Here is a 27738-nt window from a genome sequence, read left to right as displayed (position 1 = left end):
TGTCTAATAGTGTGGACATAAAAAAGAGACCTTTAATTAACATACATATCAAATTTCATAACCTTGGAAGGATTTCGAGGTGAAACTTAATCCGATTGTACTACGTCCTTCTTTTTGAAAGTCGGTTAATATTTTAGCGCGGCCTAATATTTAATAAAATCTACTTATAAAAGCTAAAGATTAAATTATAGTACTAAATTTCAAACCCGTTTCGTTGTATAAAATAATACCACGAATGGCACGAATTATTTTCTTCCGAGCATCATTTTTAAAAATCGATTAGCACCGATTCACGATTACTCGATGCTTTTATATATTCTTTATCTGTGACCAGCAATAACAGCCAATCAAACGACGGAGAGCTGACCTGACAATGACAGAATTGACCATGGATACAGAATTGACAGATTCACTTCACTGCGCAACGTGCGCGCGGCGTGCGCGAAATCTTGCGTCAGTGTTGCCAAATCTCCTGATTTTCCAAGATTTTCTTGATTTCAGGGTGTATCTCCTGGTCTACTGATTTTTCCAAAAAATCTTCTGGATTTTAGAAGTTCACTTGTGTTCACAACCATTTAATATTATTACATAAATTTTACGTCAAGGTTCTTAAAGCCAGTGTAGGGCGGCCTTACATTCAATCGTAGTGTGTAACATCAACATTTGCCAGTTTCTGAACGAAACGAAAAGAGCGAACGAGAGTGTGGAGCCTAGTTCGCTAATCAGCGAACTAGGCTCCACATTTGCGTTTGCGGCTTCGCGCCGCGATTCGCGCATGAGTGTGGAGGGCCCTTAAGAATCTGGGCTATAACCGCGAAAATCGAAGTTCGCAAATTGCGGGCATCTGTCTCCGTCACTCTAATTACGCCTTCATTGGAGTAAAAGAGAAAGATCCCCGCAATTTGCGAATTTCGGTTTTCGCGGTAGCCCTTCTGTGGTCTCGTTGTCAACGTTCTTAAAGTGAGTGTAGGCCGCCTTAAATTATATCGTAGTATGCCACAGTTTCTGAACAAAATCGTTTTAAGCATGTATATTATTATTGTACATTTAATTTTATAAATTTTGGTAAAATAAAATCAGTTATTGACTTTAGAAATAACTATATATTATATAATACAACTATGAAATTATTAAAAGTTAAATAAGACACTGTCAAATATATTGTACATATATAAATTAATCTTTAGGTTTAAGATAATTGCCTTGCCCTACCAGGGCCCATGTGAAACTATTATATATGTAGCACCTGTGTACCATGGATGCAATAAATAAATATGAATATGAAACTTCGAAGAGAATCAATCCCGACGCACTGAGTTTCCATTGTTTATTCTCGGTATTGAGTCATAAGTCCGCTCCAGACTACGCGGCACGAAGCCGCGAACGCGAGTGTGGAGTCGATTTTGCTGATTAGCGAACTAGACTCCCCACTCGCGTTCGCGGCTTCGCGCCGCGATTCGCGCACGAGTGTGGAGAGACCTATAGGTTAATTTGTTTGACGTAAAACTTAACGCTCGTTACCAAGTCATTATCATAATTCGTAACTCACACTAAAGTGAATAAACATATTACCTCATAAATTAGTAAACATCCAAACACAACTTCTTATGCAGTTCACTGTGGAACTTTATTTGTTTGGTCAATAAAGAAATACTATAATATAAAACTAGCTAGCCAGAACGGTTAACTGAACGTGCGTTCGGTTCCGGTTCCGTTAACGAATGACGAATGTTTCGATTCGTTGTGTTTTGCTCGAACTGGGATATATTTTTTTTAAACTCATTCATTTAATAATCGGAAATGAGTTTTTACACAAAAGATCTTTATGAGTCCTTTCTTGCATTAAATTATTTTTTTACTACAGCTAAAAAATAATTGTATGATCGTGTGAATGCACCTAAACAGAGACTAGTGTTAAGGGCCCTCCACACTCGTGTGCGAATTGCGGCGCGAAGCCGCGAACGTGAGTGTGGAGTCTAGTTCGCTAATCAGCGAAATCGACTCCACACTCGCGTTCGCGGCTTCGCGCCGTGTAGTCTGGAGCGGGCTTGAGTCTTGTCAGCAAGTTAAATAATAGCATCGTGTGAACCATAAGGGCCCTCCACACTCATGCGCGAATCACGGCCGCATGGGCACTGGCGATTCGCGCATGAGTGTGGAGGGTCCTATAGACATAGTATATACATACAAGTAGTTATGGACGCGCCACCGAGCGATCGGGGGTAAGAGAAATAATATTCACAGATAATTTGGGCAGCATAGGATTTTTTCTCTTTCACTCTTATAAATTTCGGTATTTCGCCATCGCCTCCTACCTATGATGCCACCCGGTCGGTGATAAGGACAAACAATGCATGGCATTATTTTATCTTTCCTCTTAAGCCGCTCCAGACTTTGCGGCGGGAAGCCGCGAACGCGAGTGTGGAGTCGATTTCGCTGATTAGCGAACTAGACTCCACACTCACGTTCGCGGCTTCGCGCCGCGATCCGCGATCCTTCATAAAAATAATTAACATTCAGTGGAGGGCCCTTGACATAAATTTTGTCTCCTGATTTTATTTCAAATCTCCTGATTTTTAGGACATGTATTTTCTGGATTTTTCAGATTGGACCTAGCAACACTGTCCTGCGTCCACTGTTGTCGGCAAATAACCAGATAACCGGTCATTCTGTTTTCGACTGGCTCCGAGATGCGTCCTGTAGTCATCTGCCACTTTAACAGTCGGCCTCAGAAGCCGAGGAAAGTGCCGAACGAGCTATTCGCTAAAGCGGAACTCATCCTCGATTCCAAGAAAAATGCGAATGTTTTATGTGAAGTTTTGGAGATGTTTAACGTATGTAAAGTGGGTTTGTTCTTTATTTTAGCTTAGATTGGTTCTGTAATGTGTTATTTTATTTCAGAAAGATGAGAAGAATTATACACCGCTCCTGTTAACTGTAGAATTAATCTTCACGTCGTTGCTAAAGCGCGGTGAAATGTATGAACAAGGCAAAGGCACAGGGCCGGACGGTAAGTTTTTTTTTTATAGTCAAGGCCACTTGAAGGTTAGGTTATTTATCCTTCAGTTATTGATTCTCCCCGGCATTATTTTTTTTAATAAACATCTAGGTCGTCTAGGCTAGCTGTATTGATTTTCTCATGCTGTTGCATTCTGACATCTAGACTTGCATCTACCTGTTGTACTCTTTATAGGTTACAAATTTGTTTAGTAAAGGAGCACTGTCTTGTTTCAAATGTTACATATGGAGATATTAATGTTTTAAAGGAGTGCAATAAAATGTAACTTTTATTAAGACATTTTGCGGTTTTAGGGCACACATTTTTGTGATTAGTTATTCCTTTTTTGGGGTTCCGTACCCAAAAGGTAAAAACAGGACCCTACTACTAAGACTCCTCTGTCCGTCTGTCTGTCTGTCTGTCACCGGGCTGTATCTCAAGAACCGTGATAGCTAGACAGTTGAAATTTTCACAGATTTTGTATTCCTGTTGCCGCTATAACAACAAATACTACAAAGGTACCCTCGATAGGCGAGTCCGACTCGCACTTCTCCGGTTTTTTACATCCCTGGTAAAACAATATGTGTAACTGCTTTTCCTCCTTTAAAAAGTATGGCTCGATTATTGACTCATTGCCAGAGTTGTTTCTAGGAATTCTAGGTCATACAGGACATGAGTGGGTGCACTATTGATTATCATACCATCTCTTTCCAACCCAGGCAGTCTGGGATAGAAATCTGCATTGATTTTATTTACCTATCTTACTTGTTTGCTCATACCGTATTGTGCTGTCTCACTCTTCTAAGAAATTAGTGAAGTGTGAGTAAGGGTGGAGTAAAAAACTCATTTTTTAGAATCCCTGCCACCATGAAGTAAAGATAAAGACAGCTAGGTATAGACTGATTTATTATTTTTAATAATCTACCCACACCATACATATTTATGAATATACTACAAACGGGACCCTATTACTAAGACTCCGCTGTCTGTCTGTCTGTGTCTGTCCGTCTGTCACCAGGCTGTATCTCATCAACCGTGATAGCTGGACAGTTGAAATTTACACAGATGATGTATTTCTGTTGCCGCTATAACAACAATAAACAGAATAAAAGGCTCCCATACAACAAACGTGATTTTTTTTGACGTTTTTTGCGTAATGGTACGGAACCCTTCGTGCGCGAGTCCGACTCGCACTTGACCGGGTTTATTTATTTTGTTATTCTAAATCAACATCTAAAGGTAGCGCATTAAGTTTGAAACTTTGGAAAACTGGAATAGAACTGAAACTAAAATTGTAAATTGTATTTTATATGTATATTTTGCAATAAACATTTTATTATTAAGCATGTCATGTCTCACACACTTAGTTGTTAGAAAGTGGTGGTCATGATGAGAACCAAGGAAAGTGAGATCTTATTTCTTAGGCCCGCAGGACAGGTTCAGTCTGAGATTATTCCTTATTATTCACAACAAAGGCTTTATTTTTAAATTTATTGAATAAGGAAACAAATTACAGTTTGTTAGATTATTACAAGACCCATCGTAGTCAAAACCTTATGGAGGTTTGTGTGCCGATGGGGAGTTCGAGAATAACATAAAGAAAAACAATATTATAATCTTATATCTTATCATAAGTATGATTCTTAGTATACATAGCTTGAGTCGTTAGTTTTTATTAAGTGCATTTTAACGACTTTTTTTATATGTTTACCATTTAAATATTTAGCACAAACAACTTCTGGCAGATCATTCAATATTTTAGGTAATATATATGTGTACAGCCTAGTGCCATATATGTTGTTATATTTGGGTATACAATATTTGTTTTGGTTCTGTAGACTTCTTAGTTTTGTACATCTTTTGTGTTTTTTTAGTTTAGTAGCATGGTGATATTCTTCTGTTAGTATGGTAGTACTTAATCGCGTAACATAAGTTTTAAATTTAACTCCGACGTTTCGAGGACGACGTTGTCCCCGTGGTCTCGGAGAAGACTGGCTAAAGTTGACATCAACATCTTTTAGGCGCGCGAGTTTTTCGAACTACCCGCACTTGGTCTTGTTTATTAACTTGAACGTTTTGCGCTTTGCGTTTTGAGATTACTCCGTCACCATCATCATCTACCTTCAGGGGAATATGGGAGAAAGGGAATATTTATCTCAACCCTTTTGGATTTTGTTAATTTTAAATATTATTGAACTTTTAACAAAAACAAATGTTATTGTAGCTTGAACTTTTTAATTTCGTCATCATTCTCGCATTATCCCGGCATTTTGGCGCCACCCATAGGATGGCGCCCGGGGCACTTGCCCCCTCTGCCCCCCCCCCCCTAGTTACGCCTCTGATTATTTATTCTGTGACTATACACAGGAGGAAACCCGGGTCTCATTCACGTGCGTTGGCTTCGTGAGAACTACCACCTGGCGTTTAATCGTGTGCTGGACTGCATGAGCCGCGGCGAAGAGAGCTCACGCAAGCAAGCACTTTCTTCCTGCTTGAAGATGCTGGCCGTTGAGGGGGAGAATCCGACACTGTCCATACATGGGATTATGTGCTTTCCGGAATGGCGTCTCAAGGTAAGTTAGTTATAAAATCAAGGAACATAGGATGGAGGAAGTCTAGTATCCGTAGTAAGTACGAAGACTAGATGCGATTCGTAGGAGGTTTAATTAAAGACTAACAAACTACAACTACCCTATACCTAAGTAAGCATAATCTAGGTCATTGTATATATGTACATATACCACACAGAGCCACCCCGCATTAATCCCAATCAAAAGACACTTGAAACTGCTGCTAACTTTCGGCTCATGCGAATATTGATAACATCAACGGCCTGACACTCTTTGATAGAGAATAGTACATTTTACAACTAGTGTGAAAAGACATTTCACACGTGTTGTAAACGACGTTTTTTAATACAATTGCGAAAAAATAATAAATTAATATATCATTAGTAGAATCATACCACCAAACCAAACCAAAACCAAAAGTACCTATACAGCCCTTGATACTTGAGCTGCCGCAGCCCGCGATACCTTCATACTCGTGCGCGCCCCGGCCGCGGCCGCCGCGGGCCCGGCGCGGGTTGCTCAACGACACCGAGGAGTAACGAGTGAGGCCCCAGTACCTGCTCAAGCTAAATTACATTTTAACTGCGTTTCGAAAGTATAGTTTGGAACTAAAAAGTAAAAAGCACTAGTTCGAGAAATTGAGCTTCTCGCACGCTACGCAGCCACAAAAAGTACCACTTTTTGAGCAACTGTATTAAAAAGATAGTCTTATTGCGATTCCTATAATAGGAGAAAGAAAATAGTGTCATGCTTTGTCCTTATCACCGACCAGGTGGCATCATAGGTAGGAGGCGATGGCGAAATACCGACATTTATAAGTGAAGAATTTTATAGATTTTTTAAATTAATCCCAATCAAAATACACTTGAAACTGCTGCTACTGCTAACTGTCGGCTCTTGCGAATATTGATGAAGCGAGTTATTTTATTGCTTTGCATTGCAGTGCGATTTTATATAATTTTAATGTATGAGCTACGCGAATTATTAACGATAAGAGCACGGCTTCTAACCCGGATTTATAGGTATATAAAATCATTTGACATTTATTTTGCTAGTTGTTTTTAGGGTTCCGTACCCAAACGGTAAAAACGGGACCCTATTACTAAGACTCCGATGTCCGTCTGTCACCAGGCTGTATCTCATGAACCGTGATAGCTAGACAGTTGAAATTTTCACAGATAATGTATTTCTGTTGCCGCTATAACAACAAATACTAAAAAGTACGGAGCCCTCGGTGGGCGAGTCCGACTCTCACTTGGCCGTTTTTTTTGCTAAATATTTTCAAAATAAAAAATATACTGTATGTTACAATATTTTCTGACATTTCAATCTTTGTAACTAACTATCTCATTCTTTTAACATGAAACTGTTGAATCTTGAGCGTTGCGAGGGTTTGAAGTGAACAAGTTTTGCAGCCCTGGTGAAACACCAAATTTAACACCACATAAACTGGAGGCAAATAGTGGAGGCAAAAAGTCGCTTCCTGCTGTCTATCTGTCCCTATGTTTGCTTAGATCTTTAAAACTACGCAACGGATTTTGATGCGGTTTTTAGGGTTCCGTACCCAAAGGGTAATAACGGGACCCTATTACTGAGACTCCGCTGTCCGTCTGTCCGTCCGTCTGTCTGTCACCAGGCTGTATCCCATGAACCGTGATAGCTAGACAGTTGAAATTTTCACAATGATGTATTTCTGTTGCCGTTATAACAACAAATACTAAAAACAGAATAATATAAATATTTAAATGGGGCTCCCATACAACAAACATAATTATTTTTGCTGTTTTTTTCCGTAATGTTACGGAACCCTTCATGCGTGTGTCCGACTCGCACTAAGCCGGATTTTTTAAATAGTGATGCAATAGGAAGGTTAATATGTATAATACAATAGCATTGCACCCGTGCGAAGCCGGGGCGGTTCGCTTGTGTCTATCACCCCCTCCCTATTTACCAGCCCACTGTTTCACCCTTCCCCTTTTACCTCCCACCGCTCGTTGTTGCAGTTTGAAATACGACTGCGTGTCCCAGATATATTGATTGCATGCATATCGACCTGCATCCAATCCAACTGACATGCGTTTAATAACACCCCTCCCCTTTGACCCGCCCGCGCAGCATGGTTTCCCCTATCACTAAGTCCGTCACTTTCGCACTCACATACTTGTTAGAACGTGACAGACATACCTGATAAGCGTACCGTGCTACGACTTCTGTACCCTCCTTTAGCCGTACTTGTTGATACTTAGAGGATATCATCATTTATTTATTGTATTGTCATGTACATAATAAGTTTTTTATTTTATTTTTTATCGCGTATATATATATATATATATCTCTTTTTTTTTAACGCGTATATATATATATATATATCTTTACTTGAAAATAATTGTAGTGTATAACTAGCCTTATGAACCGGTTTTTGCATGTACAACCAGCCTTAAAGTTTACAGTCTTATGATTGTTCATTATTTTAGTATGTGGGTATTTTTGCACTTTGTAATTTTTCCTCAGTCACCCGTTGACCACGAACGCTGTAAAGGGTTCGAAACGACGGGATGTATTATAAATTCAATATACGCGATATAATCCGTTTTCATAGTTTTATTTCATGAGTAACTATCGCGGTAACCGAAGACAATATTATACATAATAGGTGTTACATAATATAATGTCAGATCATGACACCTTGTAAGGGCACACAATAGTAATATTATTCTAGGCTAATTACATTTACTTATTAGTAGTAAATTTAAATTAAAATAAAATAAATGACCGCAAATCTTAAAACTAAATCTAAGAATATATCGTCAAAAATAATTATATTGGTAAATGATTAATTGAATTGATTTGAAATTTTATTATTAATAGTTATTATTTTAATTTATTGATGTCGTATAATAATAAGTAGGCTAATGGCAGGAGTAGCCATTAACATACGTTCCCCTTTGTCGAAAATAGTCGGCCAATGGCCATACGTCTTACACAATGTATGGACTGATTAGATTAGATTAGATATATTTATTTCTTAAAGAAAAAGGCACAGTGTCTTACAAAAAGGGATAAAACAAAGGCTTTCACTAAAAGATCGTCAACTAAACATTAGGACCGAAATCAAATACTAGAATATAAAATAAATAAATAAAACATGGGGCTGGGCATGTCTGCCGCATGCACCCTGAAAGGTGGGCCAAAATGGTTACCGAGTGGGACCCACGGAACACCATAGATGGTGCTGGCCGGGGTGCAGGCAGGCCGAAAAAGAGATGGCGGGACGACTTAGACGCATTTTATCCGGATTGGCGGGACACTACAAACGACAGGGTCGAGTGGAGGAAATGAGGGGAGGCCTTTGCCCAGCAGTGGGACACTAAATTAGGCTAGTAAAAATAAAATAAAAAAATAAAACAAATTTCACAAAAAAAGATGTCAATGTATACATAGCTAGGGCCAACCTAGGTCAACTGACTGACATTAAGACCGTGTAGATATATTTTTGGAACCTTAGCTTGTGATTATGTTCGCGAACGCGACCGTACCACCAATTAGCCTCATGCATGAAGATTATATTTGAACGAAATATGTTTTATTCGGATGTTTGTTACCGTTATATAATGTTACAAATGCATTTCCGTTTTTAAATTACCATTTAATTACTTAAAATTATAAATAAAAAGTACAAAAATTTGCCCGCGAAAAGCTAGTGAGCGAAGCGCTCGAAACGCCACGTGACGTCACGCGTTCGACAGATTAGTGTCATTAGTAGCAAACGTCAGTTGGGCCGCCCAACGTGTGACGTCATCACGCTCTGTCGAATTCGCGCCAAAAATTATGAGCGTTTCAACCGCTCAAAAATTTTCAACATTTTAAATTTTTTTTAATAAAATAATGTTAAGGTTTACAAAAGTATTTTTATCATTTCCGGTGTTCCAACGATATAAATTATGAATCCAAAAATAAAAATAAATTCATGCATGGAGCTAATTCTTAATCGAAACTGCTCTTAATTTCTCCACCGATCAGATGTTTTGGAGCTACAAAGCCACATACAAACACAGATACAACTGTTAAGAGGAAAGGGCACGACCTGTTCTCCATACAAACATAGTCCCTATTTTCCTCTCGGTCCTTTATTTCCACAAGTTGAATTTTATAACTAAATCTAGTTAAATAGATAGAAAATGAGCAATTTATCACAAAAAATTGGAAACTTAAAAAAGATATGGGAATAATAAATAAATACAAGCTTTGTTAGAAAAAAAAATTAACTTTCAAATAGGAAAACAATAAAGGTACCATTCGATTCTTTACATTTTATTAAAAAATATATTATATAGCAACAATATACATAAACGCAATATTTCACCGACAAAATCGCAATTCCCTTGTTTTCCACGGCTTCTAAACGACGAGCGTCACGATGTAATGCCAATTTGTTAGAAGCGTTTCGTCAGTAAAGTGCGAGACTTTGACCATCATTTGTGACTTTTGTATTGCTTTTAGACAGTGGGTCCCATACAAACATTTGATACTCAAAACAAACCTGATCGACTGATACCTTAATAAAAGTGTGGAATACCCTATTTAAATATTTGTCCGTAGTGTATGTCCTTTTTTTCCGTCGGGGGTTGAAATCAAGTTGTGTTCTCATCGCTACCGTCCTTTCCAGAGTATCTTCGAAGTGATCCTCGACCCTAAGCAGTCCCAGAGCGTCTTCATCCGATACCTCGAGTTCTTTGCCGAGTACCGTGATTTTCAGCAGAACGCGCTCAAAGTGCTCGCCGATTTGAAGTATAACATGTGAGTCATACATACTACATACAGGGAATACACAGGCGGCAGGAGAGGTGAACACACGGCTACATACAACTTAGAAGCCATACTGGACTCTTAAACAGTCGCAGAGCGTCTCTACAGCGAGTCCTTCGTCGAGTATCGTGATTTTTAGCAGAACGCGCTCAGTGCTCACCGATTGAAAGTATAACAAGTGAGTCTTACATACAGGGCACATATAGACGGCAGGAGAGGTGAACACACGGCTACATACAACTTAAAAGTCATACTGGACTCTTAGCAGTCCCAGAGCGTCTTCATCCGATACGTCAATCCTTTGCAGAGTACCGCGATTTTCAGCAGAACGCGGTCAAAGTGCTCGCCGATTTGAAGTATAACAAGTGAGTCTTACATACAGGGCACATATAGACGGCAGGAGAGGTGAACACACGGCTACATACAACTTAAAAGTCATACTGGACTCTTAGCAGTCCCAGAGCGTCTTCATCCGATACGTCGAGTCCTTTGCAGAGTACCGTCATTTTCAGCAGAACGCGCTCAAAGTGCTCGCCGATTTGAAGTATAACAAGTGAGTCTTACATACAGGGCACATATAGACGGCAGGAGAGGTGAACACACGGCTACATACAACTTAAAAGTCATACTGGACTCTTAGCAGTCCCAGAGCGTCTTCATCCGATACGTCGAGTCCTTTGCAGAGTACCGTGATTTACAGCAGAACGCGGTCAAAGTGCTAGCCGATTTGAAGTATAACAAGTGAGTCTTACATACAGGGCACATATAGACGGCAGGAGAGGTGAACACACGGCTACATACAACTTACAAGTCATACTGGACTCTTAGCAGTCCCAGAGCGTCTTCATCCGATACGTCGAGTCCTTTGCAGAGTACCGTGATTTACAGCAGAACGCGGTCAAAGTGCTAGCCGATTTGAAGTATAACAAGTGTCTGGCTGAATCAACATTTCTCGTCACTCGTTGCCATGGTTACGGCCACCTGTGTCACTTAAAACCCTGGCTTTATGGTATTTACCTAAAATTAGAGTCCGACCGAAACATGTATTTTTGCCGAAACCGAAGGTTCGGCTTAGGCTCTAGTTTCGGCCGAAACCGAAACAGAAACTTATTTAGACCTGTTAAAATCGTGGAAAAAATGTCATGAAACCATAAAATGTTATACGCATATTAACAATGTCACACCTTAAAATCATGAAGGTTGTAAAAAATAAAGTTTACTACAGTTACTAAATTTTTTTCAATAAATTTTAAGCAAGCATATTTTTCTATGCTACGCCATATTGCCGGTTGTGCCGAGTGCACCCGAAGTTAGACGTACGCGACCCGAAGTACGTTTTAGAAAGTTTCGGTCCGGCCGAAAGGTCAGGCCGTTTTTTGGCCGAAACCGAAACATGATTTTTTGGCCGAAACTGACCGAAACCGAAACCGTATCTTCAGTCGGACACTACCTAAAATACTGTATGTAAGAATATTCAAAAATATATAAAATGTATTTTTCACCTCAGCAGCTCGAACAAGCCTACTTTCGTAGGCTTTCGTACAAAGTAGCTTTTTAATTTAGTGAAGGCCATGAACTGCCACTTCATACTTCTATTACAGATTCTTTTTTTTCTCTGTATTATTCTGTGTAACTCGAAATACATTTTAACCTTTAATATGTTCTCACCACTTAGGTGAAAAATCATATGTGCAACACGAGAGCAAAGTTATTTTACATCTCGTGTTTTTGGGTCCCTCGCTACGCTCAAGATTCTAATTTAGAATTCATTTGTAGAATCTTTCGCTTTCTCGGGACTCAAAATAAACAAGAAAGAAAAACCAACTTTCCTCTCTTGTTGCACAAATAACTATTGTTAACCTGTATGCAATATAAAAATACAGCCAAGTTACAAAGTGGTATTTTCTCTCATCCATAGGTCTCCGAGTGACATATACGTGCAAAATTATCTGGAGCTATTCGACATGATAATGAAACCAGGTCTGAACCAGAACGAGCGCCCGCAACAGCCCGAGAGGTACTACGACAAGAAGGTTTATACCGCGGACAGCTATCTTATTCGGAGAGACCGTAAGTTTATTACTAACTATACCTCTGACTCTACTACTCTACCCATGGTGTGAGCATTTTATTTGTGTGTTTATTAAGCTTGATTCCCCCCTACGCTGACATCGGTCGCTGACGTCGGATTTTTATATTGTATTGTATTTTATTTTAAGGAGTTAGAGGAGGCCTTTGCCAGGAGGCACACTGAACTTAGAGACATATTATAACAAAAATAGAAAACTACCAAAGAAAGGAAGAAAAATCTGAGTTCAGGATAAAGGGCTTATATAGATAGATAGATAGTATTTTATTTTTCAGTAATTAGTGAGTTTTGCTTGTCACCTGACGATATGCTTAATTGTTCACACAAATTATCAGGCATTACATTAATTATCTCAATTCTACCCCGTTTTTGACCCTCTTAAGGGATGATTTTCGGGATAAAAACTATCCTATGTCCTTCTCCGGAATGCCAAATTTCAACTAAATCAGTTCAGCGGTTTAAGCGTTAAGAAGTATAGTAGAAGTAGTACAGATAGATAGACAGACGGACAGACTTTCGCATTTATAATAATAAATAATAAGTATGGATTAGTTATATAATTGACTTTATTTTCTATAGGAATGGTGTCCGACATCTTCGACCCAGATATATGCAAGAAGAACATCAACCGCTGTTGGGGCTTCTGCATGCAATGGCCACTCCGGGCCAACGAGACGAACCACCGCAGGGCTCTAGTCGTGCTGGTTGACCGTATCATGCCGTATTTAACCAAGCCAGTGCTAGTTACCGACTTCTTGTGCGACAGTCTGGATTGCGGTAAGTACTGTTCTACAGTGAGCCAGTTGTACACAGTTAACCATGGGTTTCTGGGGCTTTTACATGCAAATGCCTCTCCGGGCCAACAAGAAGAACCACCGCAGGGCTCTAGTCGTGCTGGTCGACCGTATCATGCCGTAATTAACCAAGCCAGTGCTAGCAAAGAGGATATAATATTATAGAGCGGTACTGTCATAGTAAATTTTGTAACCACAGTAAATTCACTGCCATCTATCGACAAACTTTCAAACTAAAATGAAGATTTATAAAAATACGATAAAATGTATTTAAATATGGATAAATGATTTTTTTTATTTGCATAAATTATTATTATTTTTTTACCTATGTTCTTTCACTGATATGCGATAAAATTGTTAAATAACAAACGAAACCGTCAACGCCCTCTATACGAGAGTAGGACAAAGGTAGTAGCGACATCTAATCGAGAATCAAATTGTCGTCATTTTCGAGGCACGTTTTTTCCTTAAACTGTATCCATCTATTACGGAGTTATATCTATCTTTGGTGCTAGCTACCTACTTCTTGTGCGACAGTTTGGATTGCGGTAAGTAAGTAAATCTTTATTGCAAACCATGGTATTGTTGTACAGTGAGCCAGTCGTACATATTTAACCATGAGTGCCGCTGCTGGTTACACGATTCGTTAATATCCCACTAGTAAAATTTTAGGAAGGATAGCTTTCCTAAAATTCAAGGATATCTTATATGTATAAATGAATTTCGCTTATTTTAGGGTTCCGTACCCAAAGTGTAAAAACGGGACCATATTACTAAGACTCCGCTGTCCGTCTGTCACCAGGCTGTATCTCATGATCTGTGATAGCTAGACAGCTCAAATTTTCACAGATGATGTATTTCGGTTGCCGCTATAACAACAAATACTAAAAACAGAATAAAATAGAGATTTAAGTGTGGCTCCCATACAACAAACGTGATTTTTGACCGAAGTTAAGCAACGTCGGGCGGGGTCAGTACTTGGATGGGTGACCGTTTTTATAGTTAATGGTACGAAACCCTTCGTGTGTGAGTCCGACTCGCACTTGGCCGCTTTTTTTCAGATTATTGACAAAAGTTTAATCGAGCGATTTTATTTCCAAAATTAATACAACCCTATTTCCTCAGGCTCCGCTATAGGCATGATAGCCCTCCGCGGCGTCATGGAGTTGGTCATCGAACACGACATCGACTTCCCGGACATATACGACCGGCTGTACGGCATGTTCGAACCGGACATGTTCGCCACGCGGTCCAAGAGGCGTCTCATACACATCACCGACGTGTTTCTAAGTTCCACGTAAGTATATAGACTATACTAATACAATAAGGTAGCGTAGCGACTTCCCGGACATATACGACCTTCTGTACGGCATGTTCGAACCGGACATGTTCGCCACTCGCTCCAAGAGGCGCCTCATACACATCACCGACGTGTTTCTAAGTTCCACGTAAGTATATAGACTATACTAATACAATAAGGTAGCGTAGCGACTTCCCGGACATATACGACCGGCTGTACGGCATGTTCGAACCGGACATGTTCGCCACGCGGTCCAAGAGGCGTCTCATACACATCACCGACGTGTTTCTAAGTTCCACGTAAGTATATAGACTATACTAATACAATAAGGTAGCGTAGCGACTTCCCGGACATATACGACCGTCTGTACGGCATGTTCGAACCGGACATGTTCGCCATTCGCTCCAAGAGGCGCCTCATACACATCACCGACGTGTTTCTAAGTTCCACGTAAGTATATAGACTATACTAATACAATAAGGTAGCGTAGCGACTTCCCGGACATATACGACCGGCTGTACGGCATGTTCGAACCGGACATGTTCGCCACACGGTGCAAGAGGCGTCTCATACACATCACCGACGTGTTTCTAAGTTCCACGTAAGTATATAGACTATACAATAAAGTAGCGTAGCGACTTCCCGGACATATACGACCGTCTCTACGGCATGTTCGAACCGGACATGTTCGCTATTCGCTCCAAGAGGCGCCTCATACACATCGCCGACGTTTTTTTAAGTTCCACGTAAGTATATAGACTATATTAATACAATAAGGTAGCGTAGCGACTTCCCGGACATTAAGACCGTCTGTACGGCATGTTAAACTCTGCGTAGAGGGAGTCACTAGAACAATCGGAGGGCCTACCGCGATACACGAATATCTAAAGTTCGGTTTCTGCCTCTCCATCACTTGCATATTCGATCGATAGAGAGGCAGATAACGAAATTTCGATTTTCGCGTAGTGAAAACTTGTCAAAAAACTGTTTAAGGCATAGTGGTATTTTATATAAAAAGGGACCTTATTGTCGATGGCGCTTACGCCATTATTAACGATGCTCCGATATAAATACAATGCCGTGCGACGCTGTGCGGCGTAAGCGCCATCGGCAATAAGGTCCCGTTTCATAGAAAATGCCCCATATGTTACTATATGGTTTAGCATATGCACGAGTGCTGCACTCTGGCGGCAGAACATCGCAGTAATACCACAGAATAAGTAATAGTATTATCATACACCCGACTCGAATGACCTCGCCCCGCGACACCAGATTGACGGCCGTTTGCCGGCCGCTCAGTACTGTTTTTAAGTAACTTACTCACACAATGACGCATGCCGCGTGTACAGACGTGCCGTTCACACATAGAAACGCAAGTGATTTTTAGGGTTCCGTACCCAAAGGGTAAAAACGGGACCCTATTACTAAGACTCCGCTGTCCGTCTGTCTGTCTGTCTGTCACCAGGCTGTATCTCATGAACCGTGATAGCTAGACAGTTGAAATTTTCACAGATGATGTATTTCTGTTGCCGCTATAACAACAAATACTAAAAACAGAATAATATAAATATTTAAATGGGGCTCCCATACAACAAACGTGATTTTTTTGCTGTTTTTTCCGTATTGCTATAAGCTAAATATTTAAAAAATCCGGATCCCGTCATCGTCATTATTACCTATTCTGTTCTGTTCTTTAGTTATTCACCAGTTAAGTTATGTATATTTGTATATATATATATAAATTAGATGTATATATTTATATTACTAGTACTCTATGTTATTATGTCACGTCGTTCACAACGTGTCCCGTCCCGAACTATGCTGTCCCGCACACTCCGCTGGCTCCACAGAAAACCATTGCTGAGTGGAGACCATTTCGGTTTCACATCTCTATTTCTACTGTTTCGTTTATCTTTGTCTTGTATTTGCTATATATGTGTTGTATTGATGCGTTGTCTGAATAAATGATTTCTATTCTATTCTATTCTATTCTATTGGTACGGAACCCTTCGTGCGCTAGTCCGACTCTCACTTGGCCGGTTTTTATTGATGTATAGCATGTCCGCGTGGTAATACTCCCTATTGTTCCAGCCGCGTCCCCGAGACCATAATAGCGTCGTTCGCCAAACGGCTCGCCCGCCTGGCGCTGGTCGCCTCCCCTGAGGACGCGCAGGAACTGCTGCGACTGATCGCCAACATGGTGTACAGGCACCCGGGGCTCAAGAGAATGCTGAAGAACGACCAGCCCGCTATACGTGAGTAACATACCTATATAAGACCTTATGTCGTTCGCCAAACGGCTCGCCCGTCTGACCAGGCCTATGGAACTCTCCGCGCGAGCTCGGATTCATACCTACGAATCGCCTCCCGTTCACGGTAGATAAGCTAGCCAGTTGGTTGCCACACCGGCAATTTTTACGATAGTTACAAGCTACGTAGTTACTTTCTATTGAATTTATTTAATTAAACATGTAGTGTTTATTACTATTACGACAAATTTATAGTAACATCTCAACTCTATCTGGTTTAAAATTATACGAAGTTTTAAAACTAATTATTGCTGGGTTCATTGCGCGGTTTATAAAACGGCGTAAACCCTGCGGTTACTGCAGGGACATATGATCTATGATATGATCTTTTAAAATGAGTACGGAATGTTATAATTATTGGCATATTTTACGATATGCTGTTACCTATACCATAGAGTAACTTATACTAGAGCATAATAGTATTAATAGTACATTATTGTCGAGGCTCGGAAGTAGCTACTTGCTGGCTGAGGATTCGTTTTAAACGGACGACCTTGGGAGTCCGTTTAATTGAATCCGAAGCCAGCAAGTAGCCTTGCAGCCGAGTCATATATAGTGCTTTTCTCAAAAATGGCGCAATAAATACAAATATAACATAAATATTTTACAGAAGCAACGTTCTTACGTATATATTTTCACAGAAGATTTGCTTTGCCGCCTTTTTATTTTATTTTTAATTGAAAAACGAAGTGTATTTTTCTGCCGAAAATACGCCAACCTATTTGAGACAGCTAAATAGTCGCAGTACCAACATTATAATAATAAGTACTGATCGTCTGTTTGGCTGTTTAATGGACCTATGCCTTCATTTGATATGACCACTTCAACTTTTAAAAAGTTTGGAACTCGACAAATAATGAAATTTGTATGCAACATTGCAGTCCCGAAATCGAGACTGCAATGTTTTTAACTTTTTAATTTTTTGACTGACCATAAACTACGCACTTCGCGACCTAATTTTTAACCGGCAACGTCGACTTTGCCGTCCATTTTTGAGAAAAATACTTATACTAGTCATAGTAAATTTTGTAACCACAGTAAATTCACTGCCATCTATCGAAACACTTTAATACTAAAAATGAAGATTTATAAAAATACGATAAAATGTATTTAAATATGGATAAATGATTTTTTTTATTTGCATTAATTATTTTTATGATTTTGACCCATGTTCTTTCACTGATATGCGTAAAAATTGTTAAATAACAAACGAAACCGTGGACGCCATCTATACGACAGTAGGCCAAAGCTAGTAGCGCCCTCTGATCGAGAGTCAAATTTTCTTGATCATCGAGGCACGTTTTTTCCTTAGACTGTATCCATCTATTACGGAGTTATATCTATCTTTGCCTATACGTACCTTATGGCAAGTTCTAATGTTAGTTTGATGTGGTTTGATTTAAACAGGACCGAATTTCACACGAATTAAAATTTATATTTGTACCTAAGTAGGTATCCTCTATAAAGTTGGGTAATGAAAGAAATAAATGGCCCACCAATTAAAAAAAAATATTGAATAAGAAAATTTACGCAAGGTTTTTATGTAATTAAAATCTACGTCAGTACACAGCAGCACATGACATTATATATGGTTTGTGACAGTTACAGGATTAGACAATCATATATTATCATTAATTTCTCAAACGACTTCCGGTTCGAGCGCCATCTTGATAGTTAGCATCGTGATTAATTACTTTGTTTTTTGCTCATTAATATTGTTTAAAGTGTAATATCGATAGCTTATTATACAGTAAACTAATGTGGTAGTGTGCAGTGAATGGAGAATTAATTTTGAAGCGCGTTTAACCACCATCTTGGAGTCAACGGCCGGTAGTCCACGTGCTTTTTGTAAAGTCTAGCTATCGATTTACAAGAGCTAACAAATCACCGTACACTGTCTTGTACAACCGTACAATTTTTGTCGTTTGTAAACCTCTTAATACCTTGATACTGGCGAAATAGTCCCACTGGGCTGAAGCCATAATTTTAAAAGAAGAAGAAGAAGAATTTCTCAAACTTCTCTGAGAGTAAACAGTTTCGTTTATCACTATAAAGCCATTTATGTATACTATTAAATTATGTATACTAATTGTATCTGTTTGTATAATTATAATTTTATACAAACCTCACTTATTTTTGAAATAATGTTTTTATTTGGTTGACCGTCTTTTTCTTCTATTACACAACTATCGATATCGATAAATAAATGTTTCTAACTCTAGCAAGATTGCGACAGTCTTTTGTTTTGCAGCGAAAATTCCGGGCTTCGATCATAACATCTCAGTTTTGACTACATTTACTGACATAATAAAGCGACGAAAGACTGAACTTTTTTTTTATTTTTTTAAGCTGGTTTTTATGGAGGCTTTGGACACTCTAGGTGAACATGTCAGCCTCATCGGTGCTATCATAGTTCCCTACTCAAGGGAGAGGTCAATAAAGTGGTAAACACTGATTGCTTTGTCCGATATAGGCTCTGCCAACCAACAATTGATCTGTCCATTGTGCATGGAGCCCAGACTACCAAAAATTCTTTTTCTCAAGTCCGAATTCCGGACGCATTCCAACAACACGTGAGACAAGTCATCAGTCTTCTGACAGTTTGCACACAGTGGTGACGATTTAACACCCATCATGCACAGAAATTTGTTTGTAGGGATGTGTCCGGACCGGACTCGGAAAGCTGAGACTAACACTTTTCTAGAGAGGTTGGCAGAATCAACATCCACAAGGATCTATCTTGAATTGTTCTGTAACAGATTCCAACACCCCTTGATGACTGAACTTTTATATTTGAGTTTGCGATCTCGATTGTCTTAATGTGATCCGTTTAGTAGGTTAGTTTATCAAAGAGGATATAATAAGATAGAGCGGTACTGTCATAGTAAATTTTGTAACCACTGTAAATTCACTGCCATCTATCGACACACTTTAAAACTAAAAATGAAGATTTATAAAAATACGATAAAATGAATTTAAACATGGATAAATGATTTTTTTTTATTTGCATTCATTATTTTTATGATTTTGACCCATGTTCTTTCACTGATATGCGTTAAAATTGTTAAATAACAAACGAAACCGTCAACGCCCTCTATACGAGAGTAGGCCAAAGGTAGTGACGCCATGATCGAGAATCAAATTTTCGTGATTTTCGAGGTACGTTTTTTCCTTAGACTGTATCCATCTATTACGGAGTTATATCTATCTTTGGTATATGCATGTGCCTCGTCCGTTGAGCCACGGTTGCCTCGGGCGAGGCAAGTTCACGCAAAGACGAGACGGCTCCTAATATTGAGTTTTTTTCTTTTTCAAGTCTTTCGATTGCCAGTTCAGAACGGTGAGTAGCTCATTGTTTGTAGAATATTTTTACACACGTTTATTTAGCTTCACTGTCAATATTTGTTTCATTGTAAATTTTTTAAGCCCTTTCCATAATTGGCCATCTACTATACTAAGCGTTTAATAGAACGTGGTACAAGGCCTTCTTATACCTCGTTTTTAATACACTTTTATTAGGTCAACCTGTATGTAACTAACTATGTAATGGAATCTAAGGTAACTAATTTAACCGTCTTCCAAAGATAGTAGCGTCATGAAAATTGGCAGCTGTATGTAGTTCTGATGACAATACAATAATATGGTACTGTCGAACTGATCTGATGATGGAGCCGGAAGATGTGAAATGGAACTTAGTGGAATCTAAGGTAACTAATTTAACCATCTTCCCGGTTTCCGATGAAGCTGAAAATTTGCATACGCATGTAAGTCAGGTGAGAATGCAATATTATGATACCATCGAGCTGATCTGATGATGAAGATATTACATATGAGACCGCTTTTGTTAACTTATATGTAAATATATTGCAATTTGCATGACTTATGTTTTAAGTAGTAGTAGTTAGTTATAAGTTTAACTGTTTGTACGCCTAATGGCAAGACCATGGTGATTCCATATCATTATGTTCCATCATTGTATATACCCATGTTCTACAGACAATAAACGAATTATGAATTAAAAAAGACAGGAGGTGGTCACGCGCCATTTATTCTGTTTCGAGGAATATAATTTTATGGGAACTAACAATATCGGACTATCCATCATCTAACGTTCCTGCCTATCAATTTCAGCCTTTTGCGACTAAGGTAATCTGTAAGGTTTTACATAAACTGGTGAACTACCCGGTTTTAATTCTATCGTCTGGTTATAAAGCATTGTAGTGGTTAATTTATCACCTGGTAGGAAAAAGACATCCGGATATTTTGCGCATATATTCTCAATGGATTTATTTTCCTCTTCGTTTAATTTACTCAAATCTAATGCAGAAAACAACGACATCACCCTTTCGGCATTCATTGTTGGCTTACTTAATTCACAAATAAAGAAATCGCACGATCTACTCTTATTAATTGTGAAACGGCTTAAATTTACGTTACTATCTCTTGTAGGGAGCATTACTGCAATGTTCTGCCACCAGAGTGCAGCACTAGCCTCTTTAATAAACCATAGAGTAAATTATACATACTGTACCTTTACAGGTTTTTGACAAGTTTTCACAGATAATAAAATATGACATTGATGCATCAAATCCAAATCACTTTATTGCCAAAACATGATAGTACTAATATAGCAATCCATACTAATATTATAAATGCGAAAGTCTGTCTGTCTGTGTGTTCCCTCTTCACGCTTAAACCGCTGAATCGATTTAGATGAAATTTGGCATAGAGATAGGTTGTGTCCCAGAGAAGGACATAGGATAGTTTTTATCCCGAAAACCATCCCTTAAGAAAGTAAAAAGCGGGGTGGAATTGAGATAATTAATGAAGTGTCTGCTAATTTGTGTGCATAATATGCTCAAATTGAATAATTGCTATAAGACTTTCTCCAGGCGCTATTCTTACTCTAGCTGGGGTTACTAAGTCCACGCACACGAAGTCGCGGGCAAAAGCTAGTACAATAATACAATACAAAAGTTCTAGTTTAAGTGTAGTACTAACTTATTGTCTAATCTAATAGAATAGATAATCAAATTTTGTGCTAGACTGAACTCCAGCGCTGATTTAACTGGTTTAATTTGGCAGACATTCAGACGTACTCTATGAGTAACCACAGTTGAAATGAAACAGTACACAAGATCAAATTGGAAGTCCAGCGCTGGTTTTCAGTTTGGCCCCTGTATTGGAGGTCTGACGAAGTGCATGTTGATCTTTTCTGGCCCGTTATATGTAAAATGATGAGCAATTATGAAAAGCAATAGTATAAAGAACTATGTTACAATTGTTACAATATTACAGTGAAGCGGTTAGCGTATCGTGTGTTTGTAACTGTTTACGAGTGTCATCGGTCGTTGTTAATGTAGTTGGATGAATAGGTAGCTGGTGGTGTACGGGATTTGTACATGTGTGTCATGTGTGTGTTTGTAGATAGATATATATATATCGCTGTTGTAATTCAAGTAAGTGTTTTTTTACAGAGGACCCACCGGGATACGCGAATCGGAAATTTCGCTATCTGCCTCTTTATCGCTCGAATATGCAAGATTGACAGAGATGTTAAATACCGAAATTTCGATTTTCTCGTTTCGCGATAGAACCTCATATTGTGGTAGTGGCGATGGCGCCACCTGCGCAGAGTTTCTCGTAATATTCCCTATTGTCGCCTGGCTGACGGGACAGAACAGCAACAAAAAAAATTGATACACCCATTATATACAACGGGTTTTAATGAGTTTAAGAGACCCCGGCAAGCTCGGCTCTCCATACAAACGTAGTTCCGCTCTCATTTTAAAACGACTAGCTAGATTGCTCTGAAACTTTGTACTTACAATAGGATAAGATATATCTATGTCTGTAATTAGTTTATGTAGCTTCAGATACCATAGTTAAAAGATACAGCGAATTTAAGTTTTTCATACAAAAACTTGATTTTTCTCTATTTAGTTTGTTTTATAAATTGGGGCTATATAAACTAATTACGGACCTAGATATACCTCATGTCATTGTATGGGCAAAATTTCATTACAATCCAACACGTAGTTTTAAAATGAGAGCGGAACTACGTTTGCATGAAAAGGTGCAATTCGGCCGAGCTTGCCGGGGACTCTTAGATATAGTTGGTATCCGTATTATTAATATGCGGTCTCTTTCAGTGCCGCAAGATCCGTTCGAGATGGAAGAGTCTAGAGCGAACGCCACCAACGCCATACAGTCCTCGCTGTGGGAGGTCGCCGCGCTAAAGTGAGTTAACAAGCTGTTATTTAACCTTTCCAGCCTATTCGGCCACTTTACCGAATATTCGGTATTCGGCCGAATATCGACAGACACACACTTTCGCATTTATAATATTAGTAGGGATATATCGTTGTCTGAGTACCCACAACAAGCCTTCTTTAGCTTACTGTAGGACTAACGGCAATTTGTGTAACAATGTCCTATAAGATTTACTTATTTGTGTCGTTCTCAAGTAAAAGGTACCACATTGTCGCTTACCACAAGGACGCTCTGACAGGTTATTCGTATAGAGATGCAAGAAAATTTCACCCTTATGTTAAACGACAATGTGGTACCTTTTACTTGAGAACGACACATTTATTATATTTTTGGTACAGGCAACACTTTACGCCAGAAGTGTGCGCAAGCGCAGCTAAGGTGCTCGCTCTAGCGGACAGCGGGGCTCAACCGCCCGACCTACTGCCATCCTTTTCCGACGAAATGGTACGTAATTACACAATACAATAGGGATGATGACACATGTTGAATTTTATAACAAAATCTAGTAAAAATACATAGGAAATGAGAAATTTATCACAACAATGTGATTATTAAAATAATATATGAAAATAAAAAAATACAGGATCGAATAGTTTGAAAATTTAACTTCTAAAAAGGAATAAAGTAAAGATACCATTCGATTCCTTGCATTTTATCCAAAAAAAGATTGAATTGCAACTATATGCATAAACGCAATATTTCACCGACAATATCGCAATTTTACTTATTTTCCATACATTCAAGATGGGCTCTCAGTGACCGTGACGTCACGTTCACTTATCGTTTTGTTAGGAGCGTTTCGCGAGTGAAGTACGACTGTCGGACTTTGACTAACATTTCTGACTTTTGTATTGATTTAATACAATGGGTCCCATATAGACATTTGATCCCAAAAACAAACCTGATCGATTGATACCATTAATCAAAATTTGTCATCAAGCCTATCGTGTGTCTTTTCACAAGGCTTATTTTTGTATGATTTTTAGGGTTCCGTACCCAAAGGGTAAAAACGGGACCCTATTACTAAGACTCCGTTGTCCGTCTGTCTGTCTGTCACCAGGCTGTATCTCATGAACCGTGATAGCTAGACAGTTGAAATTTTCACAGATGATGTATTTCTGTTGCCGCTATAACAACAAATACTAAAAACAGAATAATATAAATATTTAAATGGGGCTCCCGTACAACAAACGTGATTTTTTTTGCTGTTTTTTCCGTAATGGTACGGAACCCTTCGTGCGCGAGTCCAACTCGCACTTGGCCGGTTTTTTCATAGATAAATAAACCCTTTTGGAAAGACACACCTCAATTACAATCCATTATACAACGGTTTAGCATCATATTGTGTATCATCATTCAATTTTCGCGGCAAAAAAAAAGACTGTCGCAACCTTGCAGTTAGAAACATTTTTTATCGATATCGGTAGTTGGGTAATAATAATATTCCCACACACCCTATTTTATTTTGCGGCGGGAGGGTGCGAACATTAATTGCATGTTAAAAATACGCAATTAAGTATAACGGGTTAGCACTGACTGACTAAATGTGACATTTTCAACCAAAAGGTACCACATTGTCGCTTGTCAATAAGGTTGATTTCAAATTGAAGCTGTATGGAAATAGCACCTTATTGACAACCGACAATAAGTACCCTTTTGATTGAAAATGGCACAAATAGCATGTTATCTTTTCGCGGATTAGCAAAGTAAAATTTTTTTGTATTAATTAATATGGATTTCCGCAAAAGCTACTGTTACACATGCTCTATAATAGCATGCTAAAAAGCGTGCTATCAGTATGCTTAATATGAGCATGCTTATGAACTGTTTACATTTGCTAGCAATAAGCATGCTACATTTTAATTACGCTCCTGAATAAGCTGCTCAAAGCAAACACTTCAATACACATGCCAATTGATAGCGTGTTCTCTGCTATGCATTATTTCTTGCAAATTGTTTTTGCATTGTGATATGCGCGGATTCTATAGACACTCATTGTTCCGATATAAAATCACAAATTTCTACGTTGTTTTCATCGCGCCAGCGAGACATTTTTAGCGCGAAATCGTACACCTGCTGTGAACGAAGCTAGCATGCTCAATAAGCAAATCTGTTGACAAAAATCGTACGACCGTCAATTTTTGAGCAAACTCGAAATGAGCATGCTCATTATTAGCAATGTTTAGACACACATGCTACTATGTAAGTAGCAATTGCTGAATAGTGGCATACTTTCGTGCCAGTAATCAGCATGTGTAACAGTAGCTTTACTGATTCTATTCATTAGTACTGTTGACACGCGCTCAAAAGCAAAAATCGTACGACCGTCAATTTTTGAGCAAACTCGAAATAAGCATGCTCATTATTAGCAATGTTTAGACACACATGCTACTATGTAAGTAGCAATTGCTGAATAGTGGCATACTTTCGTGCCAGTAATCAGCATGTGTAACAGTAGCTTTACTGATTCTATTCATTAGTACAATTGTTTTTTTTTTTCGCCACAGCAATTCGAAGGGGAGATTAAGAAGCGATTCAGGACAATAGCGATGAACTTCGTGAAGGTGTCGCCCACTCGCTACTGGGATCAAGAGGACTGGAAAATGAACGCTTTCTGGCATCGGATCCCCGACTTCATTTAAAATTTGTAATCGGGAATGAAACATTAAGCTTATTTGCAGGGTTCGATATTATCCAGATAATTATAGTCTGATAATTATCCCAAGTATGGATGGTGCTATAAGGTGTGTTCGGGTAATTCCGACTACTTCGAAATGTCGGTATTACCCGGATACACTTTATTTATTTTCTTTGAATTATTTGATAGTAAAAAATAATGATTGCGGCGTTATGTGCTATTTACAAACAAAAACTGACCTAATATTGATTAGTTTTTTTTATTAACAATTGAAATACAAGATACAGATAAGATAACCAATAAATAACCATCATTTAACAATCTAATTATATTTCGTAAATTTTAGGTTATTATCAAATCGATAATTATCAGGCATAAAAATGACGATAATTATCAAGATAACTATCATTGATAATTATCCTTTGGAACCCTGCTTATTTGTGATGTTCTCAATCAAAAGGGTACATTGTCGCTGTGATGTGATGTGATGATTGTCATAGGGATGCTCTGACAGGTTATTTGTATAAAGATGCAAGCTAATTTCGTCTTTATGGTAAGCGACAAAGTGGTACCTTTTTATTGATAACGCCACAGTTTACGGTTTAACTTACGTATCCTACTCCTCTCAGCCTAGTCAGTAGTGACCCATCCCACGAAACAAGCGGTCCCGGGTTCAAATCCAGCTAAGGTCGTTTTTTTGTGTGTTTATCAATAGTTGTTCCTGAGTTATGAAGAAGCGCTGGTGGCCGAGCGGTAAGAGCGTGCGACTTTTTATCCGGAGGTCGCGGGTTCAAACCCCGGCTCGTACCAATTCGTTTTTCGGAACTTATGTACGAAATATTTGATATTCACCAGTCGCTTTTCTGTGAAGGAAAACATGAGACGGGACTAATCCCAGTAAGGCCTAGTTTACCCTGTTGGAAGGTCAGATGGCAGTCGCTTTCGTAAAAACTAGTGCCTACGTCAATTCTTGAGATTAGTTGCCGTGGCAAAAAGCTGGGACAACGCGAGGAAGATGATTTGTTCCGAGTTATGGCTGTTTTTAAACTATATAAATATTTATCTATATCGTTTTTTTAGCATTAGAAAACTTGATGTGCCTTTTTATAAAAAAAACACTTGAAAAATAAGTCTTAGCAAATATGTTATATCATATACGATCTTCTACATTATTTTGCTTTCATAAGTAATATAAAATAATTTTTGTAAAAGCGTTTTTCAATATTTTTCAATAAAAAGACACGTCAAGATTGTTTACCTTTTTTCTAATGCAAAAAAAACTAACTATAGTAGGGGAGGCCGAGGTAAGTTGTGACATCGTCGATTTTTTGGAATCTATTCGATCGATAAATGGCAGTAAATTTTGCCATTTTCAACCAAAAGGGTACTTATTGTCGCTTGTCAGTAAAACCCTATTTCCATATAACTTCAATTAGAAATCAACCTTATCGACAAGCGACAATGTGGTACCTTTTGGTTGAAAACGTCACAATTTACTGTGACTACAAAATTTACTACGACAGTACCCCTCTTTATTCACTTAGGTGTTTGAAAATGGAGACTCGGGTCCTCCGATACATAACGCGCGAGTGATTAAATATACGCAAGTTAAACCTTAAAATTAGCTTAATGTTAGTATTACTTAAGACAATTAGAATAAGATATCTCCCCCAGTGAAACGGATGACTCCATAGGCATAGGAGGGTCACATGCCTATGGGGGATTTCATGGGGTAGATAATATAAACCTATACTGCGAGCAAGTTGGATATATGTACGACCTTTCAGAAAAGGGCGTGCCGTTGTAAGAGTCCAGCAAGCTTGGCTGTACACCTTCCCATACAAACGGAGTTTCGTTCTCATTTTAAAACTACGTGTTGTACTGTAATGAAACTTTGCACATACACGGGGTATATGTCTGTAATTAGTTTATATAGCTCCCGTTTATAAATTAATAAGTTT

The 27738-nt window shown here is 38.7% G+C and overlaps 1 protein-coding gene across 1 annotated transcript; it reads left to right on the top strand.

Annotated features, from left to right (window-relative positions):
* Positions 1 to 2634: 2634 nt before the first annotated feature.
* LOC134753814 (nucleolar complex protein 4 homolog) lies at positions 2635 to 26836 on the top strand. The gene is made up of 11 exons (XM_063689757.1): positions 2635 to 2834; positions 2902 to 3010; positions 5366 to 5571; positions 10235 to 10365; positions 12293 to 12444; positions 13043 to 13240; positions 14383 to 14554; positions 16649 to 16812; positions 23019 to 23106; positions 23478 to 23583; positions 25647 to 26836. Exons 1-11 carry the CDS (start codon positions 2691 to 2693, stop codon positions 25779 to 25781), a joined length of 1605 nt encoding a protein of 534 aa, XP_063545827.1. The 5' UTR covers positions 2635 to 2690; the 3' UTR covers positions 25782 to 26836.
* The last annotated feature ends 902 nt before the right edge of the window (positions 26837 to 27738 follow it).

Source organism: Cydia strobilella, chromosome Z (assembly GCF_947568885.1).
Source record: "Cydia strobilella chromosome Z, ilCydStro3.1, whole genome shotgun sequence".
NCBI lineage: Eukaryota > Metazoa > Arthropoda > Insecta > Lepidoptera > Tortricidae > Cydia > Cydia strobilella.
The sequence above is the reverse complement of the archived record's forward strand: the minus strand, read 5'-3'. Positions and strand labels throughout refer to the sequence as shown.

Bases quoted from the DNA above. Each gene is read 5' to 3' on its own strand.
- LOC134753814 (XM_063689757.1), top strand. From the start codon at position 2,691: ATGCGTCCTGTAGTCATCTGCCACTTTAACAGTCGGCCTCAGAAGCCG. The intron at 13,241-14,382 runs GTAAGTACTGTT...CTATTTCCTCAG, and splicing joins GTGCGACAGTCTGGATTGCG to GCTCCGCTATAGGCATGATA. The intron at 23,584-25,646 runs GTACGTAATTAC...TTTTCGCCACAG, and splicing joins CATCCTTTTCCGACGAAATG to CAATTCGAAGGGGAGATTAA.